The 18,367-nt window shown below is 39.9% G+C and overlaps 1 protein-coding gene across 1 annotated transcript; it reads left to right on the plus strand.

The window, feature by feature from the left end:
* The first annotated feature begins 61 nt into the window (after positions 1 to 61).
* Positions 62 to 13,900, plus strand: LOC143433499 (O-acyltransferase like protein). The gene is made up of 12 exons (XM_076910838.1): positions 62 to 331; positions 420 to 729; positions 8,091 to 8,302; positions 9,174 to 9,385; positions 10,022 to 10,113; positions 10,459 to 10,652; positions 10,886 to 11,221; positions 11,399 to 11,598; positions 12,192 to 12,324; positions 12,704 to 12,893; positions 12,969 to 13,111; positions 13,203 to 13,900. Exons 1-12 carry the CDS (start codon positions 62 to 64, stop codon positions 13,767 to 13,769), a joined length of 2,859 nt encoding a protein of 952 aa, XP_076766953.1. The 3' UTR covers positions 13,770 to 13,900.
* The last annotated feature ends 4,467 nt before the right edge of the window (positions 13,901 to 18,367 follow it).

The raw sequence follows: 18,367 nt of genomic DNA on the forward strand, positions 1-18,367 counted from the left end.
GAGATACCGTTAAACAATCATTAATACTATCATTGACTTGATCCGTTTGAAAAAATGATTTATGCCAGAGAAGAAGACGGCTGCCACTACTCGAGATCGTTGTGTCTCCTCTGTTCAATCATTCGTCGATGTACGCGGTGCAGATTTCATCGAATTCATAATTCCTCCCGTCAAATCCGAATTGTCTGATCTGAACGGCCAAATGGAGGCAAGTAAAAATTGGTCAGAAGACAGGAACAAGTGCAGTCCGTCCGGTGGGCGTGCGTTGCCGCGGTTCTTGGTTCTATCCCACTGTTACGTTATCCCCCTCAACGATCCGGTCTCGAGCAATGTATAAATGCACCAGCGATTGACAGAACGTACAGTCCACGTTTTGACGTCTCTTACGGTCCTTTTATGCGTGCACACTCGGCAGCCAGTGGTTACACGTGACTCTGCACGTCCACGTGCTTCCGTCGAACAGATACGTGTGCGAACCGTGTTCCCATCCTCTAAACGTCATGGGTTCCAGTGATTTGCCCCGAGCCGTTCCCGTTGCCGTTTGCCTTCTCGCGTTAATAACGATTGGGCTGGACGGGACGGTGGCCGCGGTGGATAAACCGGAAACGGTGCTGTTGGACTTGCTGGCGAAACCCTTCGCACCTTCCGAAGGGGCGTCGGACAAATGTCTTCAGGATAGCGCGGTTTATTTGAGGGAGCTCGACCGGTACACGCCATGGGCCCTGCAAAGTAAGTCGTGATGTCTTCATTGCGGTTTTTTTTTGCGTCAATTATTGTTTCTTCAAATCTTTATTCTTGCCCGGCGCTCTTATTCTTTTGGATGTTATCTTAAATATTTTTAGCGGGACCGTAAATTCTGTACATTAAAGTTTAATTCTCTACGAGTCTCTTGTTTTTTCTGTATTACAAATGATCCTACTTGCAGACGTGGATCGTTCGATCAGATAAGAAGCGTTCTTTACTGCGAGATAGCGATTACCCAAAAAGAGATGCTGGTAATCAAATCGAGTGTTATCTATCGGCATCTATCAGTAGTGATATTAGAGTGATATCGGTGTTGATAAGCACGATAATCGGTGCAGTACGTGTAGCGATATTATCTCGGTAAACTAGCTAAAATTCGGCCCACTTCGGGCGTAGGCATATGCTAATAACACACCAATAACGTAATCTAATTCCAAAAATAAGCTCCCCTTATCTACCTAACAATTTCTCAACGTCTCTTAATCTGTTAACTGGGTCACTTTTTAATCAGAAGTTTCATTGCGCGAACGCGGAATTAAAAATAAACGAAGAAAAGGTAATTGTTCGAGTGGATTCGAGTAAAACCGTTAAGGATTCATATATAATGAATCTTTATTTGTTCGTCGATGAGAAAATCATCAATTTGAAACGACGCGCGTTTCGCCAGCGACTCATAAAATATTATAATATTATACTTGTTCCGTATGAAAAAAAAAAAAACGAATTGATATACCTCGAGAATTAATCGTTTCCTCGAACAGTTTTAGATAATTATTTAATTATTAAAAATGTGACTATACGCAAGGGTCAAAGTATGGCAGCACTCTTAAATTGGTATCTCTCAATTCAATTAGCTTCTTCGAAATCATTTTACACAAAGAAGGATATATAAATATTATAACGGATATTTTAATTCCCATATTTCATTGATCAATTCTGCACAACCAGCACGTAAGTTTCTGCGGTTTTGATGGTAATGTTTGTTGACATTACACATTCTACGTTCAGAGAAGTAACCGATTTACGATACTCTGCTTAATTGCTTTTTAAGTACATGTACTGTTAAATAGCACTGCAATAATGAAACCCAGTTTTACAATCAATCAATTCACAATATTGCTTAATTGCCTTTTAAATATACATACTGTTAAACAGAACCGCAATAATGAAACCCAGTTGCAGAGTTTTATTGCCACTCTGCGTGAATTAAAAACAGTACGACATATTTTTTACTCGGACTTCAAAAAAATGCGGACACTATTTCGTACATCTTTGGCACAAAAGTGAAAAGCGTAAAGATATAATTCGCGTAAAACTGATTACCAGACGCGTTATCGCGCCTTTCCCCTGAAACACGCGATTCATTTTCGACAGCCGCGAGAGAGAATAGCGGTAAGTCGAAGAGAAACGCGGGGAAGATGTATCTGTCTCCACTTGGAACAAGGTCGGGAGCGTGGTGTTCGCGGTATCGCGAGAAAAAAACGCGAGATCGCACGCACGGAAGATAAGAGGAAGGCCGGAGAAGGAACACGGGGAAGTGCATCGCGTTTGATGCCGCCGAAGAGGTTCACGACACGGGTTTGTTGACCGAATTATCAGGCAAAGTGCAAAGAACGTTATGGACACGTTGGAGGCCAGCATCCGTCACCGAACGATCCGAGAAAATTCCAGGACTTGCGGTTATTGTCCGCGACGAAACGAACTTAATATTGACTCGATGGGGGTGGCCAGCGATCGTGAACTTGGACGAAGAGAGGAGGATGAAACTTTCGTTTAACTTATTTCTAAGCAGCGTTACCTGGAATCAATGGTAATAATAAGTTCCACGTTTGTACGCCAGAAGGATTGTCATCCCTTTCACTGAACGAGTAGACGAGGAATTAAGAAGCTAGCCAACGAGTAGGCAATAACGATGATGAATAGATAGGTCAAACGGTATCCTCGGGGCGATTTCTATTGGTTCCTTTCTATTTCGGAGGTGTAGCCAGAGTTCATTGACCTATGCAAAACCAATTGAGCAATCTACCAAACTGACGCCCAACGCTCGCCTCATAACCGAAAACTATACGGGCCGCTCTAAAAACGTTGGAACATCGCCCCCGGCATCGATGCAGAACCGATTGAATCACCTCTGTTTGTGGCTCGACCGAGTTTCAAGTTATCTTCTCGGAATATTTAATCGTACACGCTTTAGGAACGATGCGAAGTAAATATAAAAGCTGCGAATGTGGAGAATTTGGAAGTGAATCGATCGGTGTTATTTTATTCCTCTTGCCGAATGAAATGCGAAATAACGTGGCGAGATGGAAGACCTGGCGCCAGGTTTCGAGTATTTCTGCGTTGGACTGTAATACTTGCAAGCATCGTAATTATCGGTCTCTTTTAAAATCGAATAAATTCGAAAGGAGATCGTGAAACTGGATCGAGACGAGTGTCTTTCTCTCTTCACTCACCTTCTGACTGCTTCTTTTTTTTTCTCCCTGGTCGATTCAATTTGCGAAATAATTTCGCTGAATGGGGGTGCAACGGGTCATTCACCTCTCGCGGAGTTTTTCAATTTACGAATTAGATGGCTGAGATCGATGCCGCTTTTTCTTGGGCCCCCATAGGGTGAACGATCCTTGCTGACGTCTCGAAAGAAAGGAACCAAGTAAACTGGTGAAAGGAACCCATGATGGACGGCCAGTTTCGACAAAAGAATTTGGGTAGTTCCTCTAACTGAAAATTTCATTTTGAATACGGTCGACGACCGTCGTCGATCATCGCTCGTTCCAAACTTGACCTCATCTCTTTTACGTAAACTGACGTTCCCGATAGGCCTCGTACGTCACGGAATAGATTTTTCAATCGACTGCTTATTGACTGTCCTGTAATCAAAAAGTGAACTGTTAGAACTCTACAGAGATCAATTTTTCTTTTTCTTTTGTATTTTTCATATTTAAAATAAAATATTTGAAATAAAAATTCTCGATCATCCTATATAGGAAATGGTATATCGGCAACAGTTTGCACGATAAATTGCGGGTTTGTGTAGCATTGGTGCTTGACCTTAAGCTGACGCAAGTAGGGTAGCCATCGAACAGGCTCGTAATCACTGCAAGCGTAACAAATGCCACTTTACGTGGCGCCATAAATTGTCGAATCGCATAATTCACCAGAGAAAACTCTTTATTATTATTCTAATTCATCAGCGTTAATATTAGTGTTACTCGAATACTCTTGTACGATTTTATTTCCAAAATTGCACTCTCGATAAGAAGCAAATGTTCAAATTTGTTCTGTACTAATGTTAATATAAAATCGCTTACATTCAGATTAGAAAATTGGATCATATCTAACGGTTTTGCAAACGTACATGACTCAAAACACGCGTACTTATATACCGGTGAAGAGCACGGATGGACCTCGGGATCACGAACATAAAAACGATATTTCATAATTAACGTTTCATTAAGAACATGTGAAAGTGGTAACGTTCCAGTGACGTCATTTAGAAATGCCAGTAGTGAACTATAGAGGATTCATAGAGAAATGCAGAACGAGAAAAAGAAAGGATCTGAATGAGGAAAACGACGTTTCAGTATTGGCGAATCGATATGTGCGTCATGAGACAGGCATAAACTAGGTCAATAAGGAATAACGCTCGTGCCGATGACCGTCCTTGTGTATCGATACCGGTCTTTTTGCTTGCTGACCAATGATCGATCAATCTTTTCTCTTTCTGACGGGATTCTTAGGCTTCTCTCGTACGATACGCGTTATTGTTTGTTATTATTGGCGCTTCGATGTGATTAAAAGTATCATTTTCGTGTTTCTCAAACGAGAACTATTTCGAGTATACTTTTTAGTTGTAATTATACTGACTTTAAATGCATACCTAGAATGACGTCGACGTTCTGGCTTTACTTTCCATACAGCATACACGGCGAACAATTCTGAAAATAATTGCAGGGGAATGAGTAAAATGATACGTCCATGCGTATGTTTGGATACGATAGTAATCTAAGTTTAATTAAAAATTCTTTGTAGAAGATATATAAATGGATTCTTTGGTCAAAAAGAAATTGTTTTTGTCCAAGGCTTTGTTTTCAAAATAACTGATTCTGCTCGTATGTTTCTTCTGGCAAGCCTAATCTTGTTCATTAGCGATATTGTAGCCACAGAATCATTGTTTTGACGCATTATTTGCTAGTTTCGATAATATTATTTGCAGTATCGTAATTACACAACATCAGTTTACCACATGTTTCTCTGACTCGGATGTTGTTATCCATCAGCAATGTTATAACTGGAGAATCTCTGTTTCGATAGCTTGTTTGTTGATTACGATGTTGTTCATTAATAATACGCGTTATAATTTAATACTTCGCATTGATAGTATTAAATGCAATTCCCTCGCACCAGCATTCAAAGGTAGTATTACCAGACAAAGTTTTCCTGAAATATTAACATCATGTTAATGTTTGGAAAAAAAGCTTTTACTTTGTATAGTTTAAAAGCAACTTTTCTACAATTCCAATGCCCTTTTAGTTTAAATTTGTTGTTATTTGCTTTCAATTCTGTTATTCAACTATAGAGTTACAGTCGGTGAAAAGTCGTTTCGATGGTGATTCCGTTGCTCTTATCCTTCAACTCACGTTTTCATCTGTCTGAGGATAAAAACGAATTATTTATACAAACGTTAAATGTCCCCTCTCACACGTGGCACACGCAACGTACGTAAATTGCACAGCGTTAAAAGTCTTTCAACGTCCGCAACATCTTCATTTATTAATCGATGATGGGGATTCCTAAATTGTAGATTGATCACGTCAGAATTGATCTTTATGTTGCCTCGATAAATATTCGTCGGCCCGAGATGATCATAGTCTCGTGATAAAAAATTCTATTCTGCATCCGAGCAGCCTTGGGCTGCACAACGACGCGTAACAGTGTGGTCCTCAATTTATTATGCTCTTTGGGTTATACCTTTTCGATTGATTCCTATATCGGTATAGAGGAATGTTTGGTTCGTAGATTCGAGAGAGGAAAGGTCCGCTAATAAAAAACCTGTTCAAGAAAGGCAAAAGTTCGATCGCCAACGGTCCTTGCTGAGCATCACGGTCATCGACTGAAGTGGATACCTATGGAATATAAAAAAAGAATATAGAAATGGGGTTATTACTTATTTATATTCCAATATTACTTCGTTATAAAATTACTTGAGATCATTAAAAAAAAATAGCTAACTTGGAAACAAAGTGAAGGAAAAGGAGTATAGATGCAAATAAAATAACTACACTTTTCCTAGAAGCGACTGGGGTTAATAGCATCTCGGGAATCGACACGCATTTGCAATGAATTAGCATTCTAAGGTTACGAGTTCGTTTGCTTCTCCGTCGATATCTTCATCGATGACGGCCAAGCCGCGTTCTCGATACTGCTGTGGGAAGTATTTTTCCGGATCGATTCTCGAGGAAAATTTTCTACCTAAATGTGCACGTGAGCCGCAACTGACATTTGATCTCAACAATTTTATGTCTACAACGCGTGCTACTATCTGCCAGGGTGGGCATGCCTTATTCCCGATTTTACTTGATTTACGGATTTTCTCTGTACCAAACGTGCGAAGCGTGCAAGCACTCCCGATGAGTTACGATCTGAAAGCATAAAGGAAATTGTAAGAAAATTTCCACGATTTTGTCGAGAAAAAAGTACATCTTTAAAGTGTTAAGTGTACCTTTAAAATCGATAGCTCTTTGTTTTGCCTTGTCTAATTGAAGCCAATATACCAGAGGGAATGATACTGTGAATACGTCAAAATAAACATTATTTTATTGTACAAATTATACATGGAACAGTTCCACTCCTATGTCATACTTTATATCAGCCTCATTGTCACGCTGTCTCTCATAACGCTTATGCTCTTACATCATGAGTTTTTTACCAAAAGCAATTCCTCGTGGAAGGGAAAAAACCACTAGCACGTACTTACTTGAAAACAATAAAATTACAACGGTCGCACGAGGCTCACGATTGAAGGTTACCAATATAATCCGTCGAGTGAACGATCTCAAGGTTCTGCGAAAGGTAAAAGACATCGTAAGTCGTGCGGATATGTTTCTACGAAGGTGACGTGTTCCTCTGACGGCGGTGCATTCATCAATCTTGAATAATTCCCATCAAATCCTCTCGAAAGATCACCGTAGTTGTTATTGCACTCTAAATGAAAATGATACAATACAGTGAAGAATACAATTGCACATTAAGTTAGATAAATGAATCCGTACAATCAAACAGTTCATTTTCTATTCAGCTGCGAGCGATTGTTTCCCAATGACCAACGCGTCCTCGCTATCGATTATTAACGAAAAATTCACGCTATCGTATTGTCAAATTTTTCCCACTTTTATCCCTTATCAACCGACTCGTTTCACAATTCATGCAATATCACGCAATTCCTGTATGTTTTTCGGTTAACGTGGATGTTTACTTCCGAGTAGACATCGCGCCAATATCGAGCTGAAACGATACCTTTAGAGATTGAATTCTACAAGGGGCGGTTTAACTTAAAATGTGCGATCTGTAGTACCTTTAACCCTTTGGAAACTGAATACCTACAGGGATATAATAATTTCATTTTTCCTGGAAACTCGATTCGTTATTTAGATGGTTCGATCGCTTGAATTACGCGTTGATTGTCATTTTACAACACCTTTTTTTATTGCTCATTTCCAATCACGTTTCGAAGTCAAGGTGTGCATCGAACATCCTACGCCTTGCATCTCGTTCACTTTTTATGCGTTCACCTAAATACGTCGCTCTCTCGATTATTTATCACCATGTGCATACACTCTACTCGATGACGCCTAGAAATTAATGAACTTAGAAATTATGCACGAATCCACATTTTCTCCTCCCACCTTGTATAAGAAAAAGAATTGATTCCTTTTTTATATGAAGAAAAAATTTGTTTTCAAAATGCATTATGGTCGTTATCATTCTGGAGATTGAGGACACAAGAACTCCTTGACGCCTTGGCTGTCCACGCTAAAACATTAACCAATTTCAATAGGTTTGTCATAAACACGAGCAATTATTAAATGTCAACGCGAACGGCACGTGTTATTAAATTACGGATGTTTACGCAAATCTGGTGTTGAATTACACGAGACATATGTATTTTGCAAGATGTAACCGATATCCTCCATTTACATTATATAGACTGGTAAAAGAGGAGTTGTTAGTCGGTCCTGGGTAACTCAATTAGCTTGACAGAGTACCCAAATAAATCAAAGACATGTAAATAGAAAAATACGATGAACAATGTATAAAGAGAAGTGCAAAAATCTTTTTCTCGATTTCAGTGTACGACGCATCCGTGAAAATTCCACCGGGCGTAATTACGGGTAATTACCAGCAACTGGGCAATTACGATGAATGTCTGCAAGTGAAAAGCGGACATGGATTCACTGGGAAGGCTTGCAGTGCCATGGTGAATTTCGAAATCGCAGAGGACAACGGTAAACCACGCCAACCTGATATGGGTGATCTGCTTCATAACATAGCCATCGCTTCGGTGAGTAAATCCAAGTCGATATTCTATTAAACGCAATTCTAAAATCTGCTCCGCATCTGCAAACGTGATACTTGAGTGCATACAAGTAAAATTCATCCTTTTTTTTTTAAGTAGCATAGCAATAAAGAAATATTAATCTTCTCCATCGCGATAACACACTTGAACCCGGATCGATTTATCGTGTTATCGGTCATTGTTCGAAAATATTATCCGTTCGATCTTGTTAGTCATTATCGTTCTCAAACCATTTACCGCCTATCGCTTTGAGGTAATCTATCTTCGAGGTGCAAGCGCTATCGTCGTTCAGATTTAGTAGAACAGAAGTTTGTCAAATTGATTTCATCTTATTAATCTACTAACACAGTATGATTAATTAACCTAATATTTCTTAACCTTTTTGTATCGTGGACGCCTTTTCGTTTCATTTCTCCATTGTAACATAACCAAATAATCCTTTACATTTCTTTTTTTGATCCTTATGCTTATCCATGGATGTGAAAGGAATTGATCGTACGACAAAGACTAAATCTTTTTTCGTAAGATTTCAAAGATTCCTTACGTCGCGCGCATGCGCATAGATACTGCGCAGAACCCTACGGAGCAATGAAATTTAGGTTAAAAATTATTTACGAACAAAGCGCATGGTTCAGTTCAGAATTTAAATAGATTTTCCTGTCTGGAACAAGAATTCTTATCCCACAAGATTAAAAAAGAACTGTCGTTAGTTATATCGTTAGTGTGTTAATATGCGTCTGCTAACATTTATCACTCATCGATCCCTACCCTTATGTGTTACCTAGTGCACCTGTACTACAACTTATTATAATGATTACAATGATACGATGTCCTTTTTGTTTCTTCAATTCTTCAGGGGTACACGAAATGGAAGTCTGGCCGTACGATAAACTACGAGTGGATGTGGTGTGTTCCATCGAGCTGCAATCACACGGAAATCCAAGAGACGCTCGAGCTCGGCCTCGACCCCCTGAAGGTAGAGGATCGTGTGGACATGGTGGTGAACGTGTCGTGTCGAACTGCAGAAACGGATCGCGCTGTCTTCGATGTAACCGACTGGATTTACATGTAGAGTATTTTTCTTTTCCTTTATAATATCTTTATCCGTTCGCTACTAATTATATTACGGTAATACTTTAGCGGCTAATCATCTAGCGCCGATTATTTCCGTAACGAGAAACATGAAAAATAATAGGAAATATAATTTGGCGGATTAACAATAGGTGGGTAAGTGGATAGTCTTGGTCTTATCGTATTCCAATGTTCGCGGTTTCGCAGTAGTTTGTGCAATATAAGACCACGCTGTTTACCTGCGGCTTCGAGGGCAAGGCTGAACGTGTGCATCGCGCAGCAAACTCGTCAATCAGAATTTTATTATCTGCCTTACGTAAAATACCCGTACTTGTTCTATTTATGATATTGACGGATAGCATACTTGTACGACTTGTCTCATTGGTGGTAGCGTTGGAATTTATTGAAAGTATTATTAAGATTAACTTCTGTCCTTGTTTATCATTCTTTCTTTCTTCTCTTACATACATGTACGCATTAATTTCCACTCGGTCATCTTATTTATTATCTTAGTTATTGAGAATGACAATTATATCGTATCGTTAATCGCTATTAAATTTACTGTAATTGTTTTCTACGCATCTACCTGTGCCGCGATACTTTCACGTTAATACGTATCGCATCGAATTACAGATCGATCCTCGCGATATTCGCGGTGATCATAATTGCCAGCACGAGTTACGACATCGCTAAACAAGGCCACCTGAGTACATTGAACCGAAAAGGTGAGTTGCTCGTTCTGTTACGTAAATGAAAATTTTCTGCGAATCCATCGTCGAATCAGATATCGTGCGTTTTCAAAATAAAACACTCGGGTAGAGATTAGATCGGCGTATTGATCGCACGTTGCGTACGATCGATAAAGATTCTTGGTCGCGTGATAACGATCAGTGTTAAGGACACTTTACCTACCTTACATAAGCGTTTTATCGATGCTCGTTTTTATGAGCAATTCCTGACGATGCTTCTATGACCTTATACTTTTCGCCGAATTAACAAATTTCTTTTTACGCTTTTTAATGGAAATTGAGGATCTTCTGAATTGTTGTAGAAATTCTATTTCTGTTCAGACAGGAGACACGTTCTTTTGACATCGTTCTCTGTCTACACGAATGGAAGAAATTTACTGAAAACAGACAGGCATCGAGATTCGATTAAGTGCCTCGACGGACTGCGTTACATCAGCATTTGTTGGATCATATACGGTCACACACATTACACGGAGGTGGTTGGTGTTAAAATGAATCTGAACGAGATTTCACAGGTAAAGAGATTCTTCGTTTATAATTAAATAATTTGTATAATTAAGAAAGAAATACTTCGGTTGTGTTTATGCGAATATAGTAGTCTTAAAATAGGCAACTGAAACGCCTGGAGGAGAGCAACCGGCGTAACGTTACTGTACTCGTCTGATCTATCGGCAGGGTGTTTCAGATTTTTCTTAACTATAGCTTTCTACTGCGCACGAAACTTCACCAAAGACTTTCATTGTTCAAGATGCACACAAATTGGGCCAACATGCTGGTGTTGAACGCGAACATCATCACCGATACGTTCTTTCTTATAAGCGGTGTTCTAATGGCGTACACAGCCCTAATGAAGAACGAGAAGTATCCACGAGGTCAATTTGACGTAGTCGGTCTCTATCTTCATCGTTACTTGAGGTTGACCCCGGCGTACGCGATGATGATCGGTTTTTACGCGACGTTGTTCTACAAAGTGAACTCGGGTCCACATTGGGACCAATGGGTGGGTGCCAATAGAGATTATTGCCGAGAAAACTGGTGGACCAACCTGCTCTATGTGAACAATTACATCCATTTACCTAGAATCGTAAGTGGAATATAATAATGATACAGTTGCCCCGCGTCTACCACCTAACGTAGCGATTAATAGTTGTCTCTAACGAGAAGGAAAAAAACAATGTTGTATAATGGCACGTATCAAATCGAAAACTCCGAGATTATATAGCTTTTTAAATAATTATTGTTTTCTTACTTCTGTTTCTAGTGCATGTCTCAATCTTGGTATCTGGCGACCGATATGCAACTCGTCTGGCTGTCGCCGATCTTTTTATACCCTATGCTCAAGTTCACACGAGAAATCTTCTTCTGGCTCGTTTTCGCATTTGGCTTAATCGCCTCTGTTTTAATACCATTCCTAATAACATTCAGTCTCAAGCTCACTGGGACTATGCTCTATTACAAGGAGTGAGTGTTGAAATTTACCTCTTTCACTTTTCTCCCCTTTTTTCTGTGGAGTGTTAAGAACAAGTTATGCCAAACTCGATAAACTGTTTAATAAGTATTTTCCCAATGTCATTTGTTTCCAAGTAATGAACAGTTTATAGTAAATATTTGAAATGTCTGCTGTTAATTTAAATATGCATTTAAATAGATCCTCGTGTACAGAAATAATGTTTGGCCTGGCCTTTTTTCACACACCTAGCGTGTACATATGTACGTCTCTATTGTGACCCCCTTGTTACTGCACACAACGTTATGCCGTATGATTTATTTCGCCCATAGCTACTTTATATTTCTAAATTTCCTGTATTGTTTTTCTTTTATATTTTTTCGTTCAATCGTTTGCAAAAGAAAGTATGATTAAACTGGCGTTGCAAAGCACGATCCTCAGGCACTTCAAACGTTCATACGATTCTTGTGATCTTTTAATTCTTTAAATACCGATCGCAGAGATAGTTATGCTATTTAAAAATTCAAAATCAAATCAATTATTAAAATTAAGCAAACGAATTATGCGCTTTGTGCATTAATTACCGTGCCTTTTTTTTTGTTATTAGTAACACGGACGTGGCCAACGTTTACATACAAATTTATACGAAGGTTTACAGTAGATATGGTTCCTATGTTATTGGTCTTGCTCTCGGTTACCTTTTATACAAGAAGCGGACGAGAGTTTTGAAAATTCGCCGTGTGAGTATATTGTTCTAATTGTTATACCACGTATCTAGTTTGCACAAGTTGATTTTCACGATGCCTCATCAAACCCGAACGTTACTTTGAACATTTGATTGTTATTACATATTTATAGTATTCCTTAATTAATTTCATTATTGTACAGTAGTTTTACTAAAAGACTTTACGCCTCTACTCAAGCTTCAAATCATATTTCATTTTCTTCGTTTAGAAATGAAAAAAGAAGAGAAATTCTACAGAAGCGAAGAGAAAGCGATCATTACATACGAAACGTATGCTCATCAAAAAAAACAGTAGCAGAACTTATTTCGACTGTTTCTAATTTCTGTTTTTCATTCAATGTTCTTCAATTAAATTGATCGGTGATTTTTTACAGGTTTACGTGACTCTGGGATGGCTAGTGGCCGCAGTTTCCGGTTTCTTCATATTCGTTTGCCCCCGATGGATGTACTCTGACGATTACGCTTACGACAGAGTGAAAGCGAGCTTCTACGCGGGCTTCCACAGACAAATCTTTGCTCTCTCTGTCTCTTGGATCATCTTCTGCTGCGCTCACGGTTACGGTGGTAAGATACATATTGTTATTGGTAGAACAAAAACAACACAAATGTTCCAAACGTACTGACTTTCCCTCATTTAAGGTTTCGTGAGCCAATTTCTATCCTGGAGAGGTTGGGTTCCATTCAGTAAATTAACATACAGTGCTTATTTGTGCCACTACGTTTTCCTATTAACAGAAGCTGGATCGGTGCGAACAACTGGCATAGTTTCGGCTATGGCAATTGTAAGTAACATTCGTTCATTTCTTAAAAGATCAAGCTATAAAATTACCTCGCATACCGTCAAATAATTAATTACCGTACGAAAACTTTCAGCTACGTAGTTTCTTCAGCAATCTTTGCCTCACGATACTTCTCTCCGCTCTCTGGACACTATGTTTCGAGATGCCTTTCATGACGCTCGATCGTACTCTTCTCTCAAATCGCAAGTGCCAATCGAAGCTTGTCTCGAAACCAAGCCACGGAGAAATATTCGGCTCCACTGATTCCAGCAAACAAATTTACCGATCCACGGAAGAGTCGTCAGGCACGATTTCGCAGGACTGCGAAGACACGTTCAACCAAAAATCGAACAAGGACAACGTCTACGTCACAACGGGGACTTATCAACGGGGAATTTATCACTCCACCTCCATGCAGGATCTGAAACCTGACGACAGGGACGACAAGTGCCCCTTCATCTTCGTGATCGGTTCTGACAATGGTGATTCGCGGCAAATAGTGAGAAACGTTCATCGAAACGACGGTTTCGACAACGATCCGGACGTGTCGTTCAAGTCCAGAACAGAGAACAGAACGGATCGTGGCTACGAATCGATCATGACCGAAGACCCGATGAGAAAAGAGAGATCAAAGGAATCGAATCAAACGGACGGCAGTTAATCGACGATTCGCCAGCATTACTTTGAACCAGCTTGCGGGCCAAGCGTTTACTTGCGTTCGTTTTGAGAAAGGATAAAATGCGTTCGTTCATTGAGGCGACATCTCGTTGGCTTGTTCATAAAATTGGAAAGACGATCACAGCGATCGGAGATGTTTCTAGAAAAAAAAAGAAAACAATTGAACGTGTAACGGTTGAAAGGAACAATGTCGAAGAATATGTCGTTCCTAAGTCTAGTCATAAATATCGTGCGAACATTGTGCGCAAACCTGGTAATCGATATTTAAGCTGGTTGATCCTTGAAATTCGATCGAATTTTGTACTTAATAATTATAGATCGAAGTGCGTTCGAGCCGATGTTGATCCATCGAGGTGGTAATAATTTAAATGCAAAGACGAAGCAATAGTTGTTGGGAACATAAAGGTACAAATTAGCTGTGAGAAATTATTGAAGATTATTACATATATTATTAAGACGTGTTTTCTAAGGGTGATAGATTTTGGAGGGGTCAAATAATAGCGAAACAAAGGAAACCGAGAACGATGAAACTGAAAAAAGACAGGGTCTTTCATTATTCTTTACAATTCATATAATTTAACTTAATACTTGCCTAATTATACTAATAACACCGCTGGTAGTTATGTGCAATAACAAACGATTATCTTTTATATGTAAGATTGACGATAAACTAATTTAGTCATTAATATCCTTTTGATAAACTACAGTATTACGCTTAATGTTAAATCTTTTGGTAAGAAATTGCACAGAAGTTGAGTAAATATGAGCATAATCACCACCGCTTTGCGTAATTCTTCTGTGCATCGAGTATACCTAGAAACTAATCGTCAATATTCCTTAACACGAAATGATTGCTTTTAATTATAATTTCATTGCGTTAATTATAATTTTATAAACTTAAAATGTATTAACTTGGACATTGGTGTATTCTATTTATACAGAAAAAAAGGATAAATTGTTTAAGGAATAATACAATGGATATTTAATACTCTTGTCCTTAATATACGTTTCTACGCGTCCCGTATCTACACAGCATTACTATACTATTTCCATGCAATATGTGTCCTCTGCTTACACAGATTGCATCACAAAGGGACTTTTAGTCGTGGTGGGAGAAATGTCTCATACGAGCGAACTTTCCACTTGCTAGTCTATACTATCTGTAGTAATTTCTAGTTAGAGGACTAGACTAAGCTCGTGTCACTGTTTACTTAGGCTACTGTTTTTACCTCGCCCATGCTTCTCTTCCCCCGACCCGATTCAACCCGCAGCAACTAGTAAAACGAGAAGAGAATGGATTGGTTGTTTTGTCCGTGGAAGAAATCGATCCAAGCATGATCCAGGAAGTCGGACCCCTTTCGAAAGATTGACATTCTTCAAACCCGTTGCTGTTTCTCGATAAGTTTGATTCGGACCAAGAATTTCACCTCAACGCTCTACAAAAATTATCTTTCAGACACTGCTTGCTGTAGGAGAAACAGAGGTCTTAATTGTTCTTTTTATTTTCAACCTTTCTCTTTGTTTCTTCGGACAGACATTGAATCGTTAATAATCGAACGAATCGCTAGGAAACATTGTCGCTGTGAGGTTCGATATGTGGGAATTCGACGACACCATTAACGCAGGAGATATCCAGGGTTGCAAAGTGCAGTCGCAACACGTGCTTAAAGCGCCCTTGGGACGCGCGCCCTTCCGTGGGAAAACGAGACCCGTATTTTCACGAACTCTTCCTCTTCAAGTATTTAGAAAAGGATCCGCGTGCTTTCGAACGATTAACAACTTCGGCGGCCAATTGAAGAAGCCACGCCGCTCCACCTCGAAGAGAAAAAGCCCTCGAGTTGAAGAAACTTTTATCTCTTCTTTCTGGGCTCTGGTAAGTACTTGATCTTTTTTTTTCTAGTTTCCACGTTTGTGGACTAGCAACAATTTTCGGTGTCCTCGAGTAAGTTTGGACCTATGCAGTTGAAGGGAAATCGTGTCATAAGATGAATTATGTACGAATTATGAATTATGTACGATGCCATATGTACGAAAGAGAAATTATGTCGCAATGTATCTAACCTATGAAACGATCACCTGCAATTATTGCCAACTGAGTAACGTTTATCTACAGAAACACAGTCACTCTATCGGATTTAAATGTGCTAAACCGGTGGTCGGTAAAGTTATTAGCCAACAGAGCCAAATATCTTAGACTTCAGCTATACAGCTATATATTCTTCTTTTTAATAAACTTTAATTCAAATAAAACTCTACATCATGCCAATAATGATCTTGTTCATTGATAGAAATTAAATAATGTTATAAGCAAGGTATCTATAAAATCAAGTAAGAACAATCGTAATTTGTGGCAGAGCCGCAACAAAGAAGAGGCCAAAGAATTGAATGCGGATCCGCGAGCCGCAAGTTTGCCGACCCCTGCGCTAAACTCATCGCCAATAATCTAATGAACTCGTCCCACCAACAATGAACGTCCGCCGGCACTAAAAGTATCGTCACCGGCCGCCCAGCATCCCGTCACCGTTTAGAAAGGAACGCACTTTAGTTATTGCGGAGGAGTGAACGGCAGGTTGTGATTGCGTAGATTGGGATTAGGTTGTTAGAGTCGTCGGTGGCGCGGCGGGGCACCCCGTGGTGAGGAACAGAGGGAGTGGATTTCACTGCGCGGGATCGTCATCGATGTGTGGCCGACATCTGCGAGCCCACGATTTTTCCGCAACGGTGAAACGTTCGTGCCCCCCCTATTCTTACCGTGGACGTAATTCATGCATCCCGTTGCTAACGCATGCTTTCCATGTTTCAGCGTTCGTCCACGCATTTTTTCTTCCACGCGTTATTAGCATACACAATGAGGCTTGCTAGTAATGATCAGAATAATAGTTTCGATGGCTGTGGAAAGACATGGAAGCAGATGTTTTGGGAGATCTTATTGTAGAGCTTATAATATGCAGCTTTATGTAGAGGAGAAAATAGTAATATGGATCACTTCTTTTTACTTGGAAGGAAGACATGATTTTATGAAGAAAAGTATGAACGTGGTTACTGCACGATAGATCTGAAATAGAATTATGCCATTAGAAATGTAAAAGAATGCAAATTCCTTTTCCGGGCTAGGAAACCTCGGATCCATTCAGTTTCCGCTTGGTGTTTCAGGTTTCAAGGACACCAAGTCGAATTTCTTCTCTCGGAACGTTCTCCAATTTCCCAGACATCGATCCGTGCGTCCCAGAATTTTCCTTTTCGCGATATTGACGACACGACCGGCGTCCCGCATTGAAACTGGCGCCGACCTCCCTCGACGAGCTGGGAAAACTAAAGAACCGAACGAAAATGTCTTCTTCAAAGGACTGAACGTGTGTCACGCGCCATCGAGGAGGACGACCGATGTAATAAAGTGTAACCCAAAGCCAAGAGCAGACAATACTCTGCATCTGTGTCCGGAAAGGCCACAATACCTACGGAATCCTGGTTTCGTAACCGACCGTAGTGCTTCCCGGGTATGAAGGAAACGCGGGTCGACTTGATATCTGGCATGCACGTGGATCCTTCTTTTGAAAATTTCGGAACATCCTCGGAGAAATCTGCAAGCTACGCGTAAGCATAGGAAAGCGTACTCCCGATGTCTGAAGTTTTGTAAGCATTGCCATTGGAATGCTAGAATGCACAAATAGTATATTTTTATTCTTAATTCTATGAAGAGATTTACTGAAATTATATCATGGTTTTCCAATAAATTCCAGAGGCTTTTCGTATTACATAATGTATGAATCACTTGTCTTCTAATAGGTTCAAGTAAGTGGATTCAGGAAACTTCAGCTCTACTGTATTGTAAGAGACACATGGTTAACAGAAGCAGATACATCTGTATTGATAAAGCCATTGTTGTTGAGCCTTCGTGATGCAGATTCGAACGAAACGAAAGTCTGTTTCGCGAAAAGAGTCATCTAGGGAAGCCGGGAGGTAGAAAAGAACGGAACGAGAAGAAAGACAAATCGGAGGTTCGAGTGTGAAATACGAAGAGGCACGCATAAAAAGGCTCAAGTGGTTGCACATGAGAGACGAGGCTTTTCGGCTACCTACGTCAACGATTATTCTCTTCCCCATCTCTTTGTTACGCGAAAAACGTGGATAGCTCAGGAATTTTCCACGAGACACGCCAATAAGAGGAGGCAGAGATACTGCAGCGTCAGCTTCTCGTTTTCATCGTTTCACCGTTATCGAATTAGAACTATATAGGCAGGAGAAAAAGTTGATAATGGAAAGATTAGTGAGTGGTATGAAAGGTTCTCGTAAAAAGTTCGCCAAGCATTTAGTCGGTGAGAAAAAATCCGTATCGAGTTTCATGTAAGAGATCCTACCGATCGACGCCCACTACCGCTGCCTGTCTCGTCGCGAGTAATTCGAGACAAGGGCGTAACCGGCGACTTCTTTCCCTCCTTGACGACTTTCTTCTTCTTCTTCTTTTCAGACTCTTCCCGACTGATCTTAGTCCATTACCACCAAAATGGCGTGACAGACATCGAATGTTGTTGTTTCTTGTACGGTATAAAATAAACCAAATACCAATGCAGAGGATCAAGC

The sequence above is a fragment of the Xylocopa sonorina genome, chromosome 3 (assembly GCF_050948175.1).
Source record: "Xylocopa sonorina isolate GNS202 chromosome 3, iyXylSono1_principal, whole genome shotgun sequence".
Classification (NCBI taxonomy): Eukaryota; Metazoa; Arthropoda; class Insecta; order Hymenoptera; family Apidae; genus Xylocopa; species Xylocopa sonorina.

Excerpts from the sequence above, each read along its gene's own strand:
- LOC143433499 (XM_076910838.1), top strand. The coding sequence starts at position 62 with ATGCCAGAGAAGAAGACGGCTGCCACTACTCGAGATCGTTGTGTCTCC. Across the intron at positions 10,653-10,885 it reads ATCTGAACGAGATTTCACAG|ATGCACACAAATTGGGCCAA; the intron begins GTAAAGAGATTC and ends TCATTGTTCAAG. Across the intron at positions 13,112-13,202 it reads TAGTTTCGGCTATGGCAATT|CTACGTAGTTTCTTCAGCAA; the intron begins GTAAGTAACATT and ends GAAAACTTTCAG.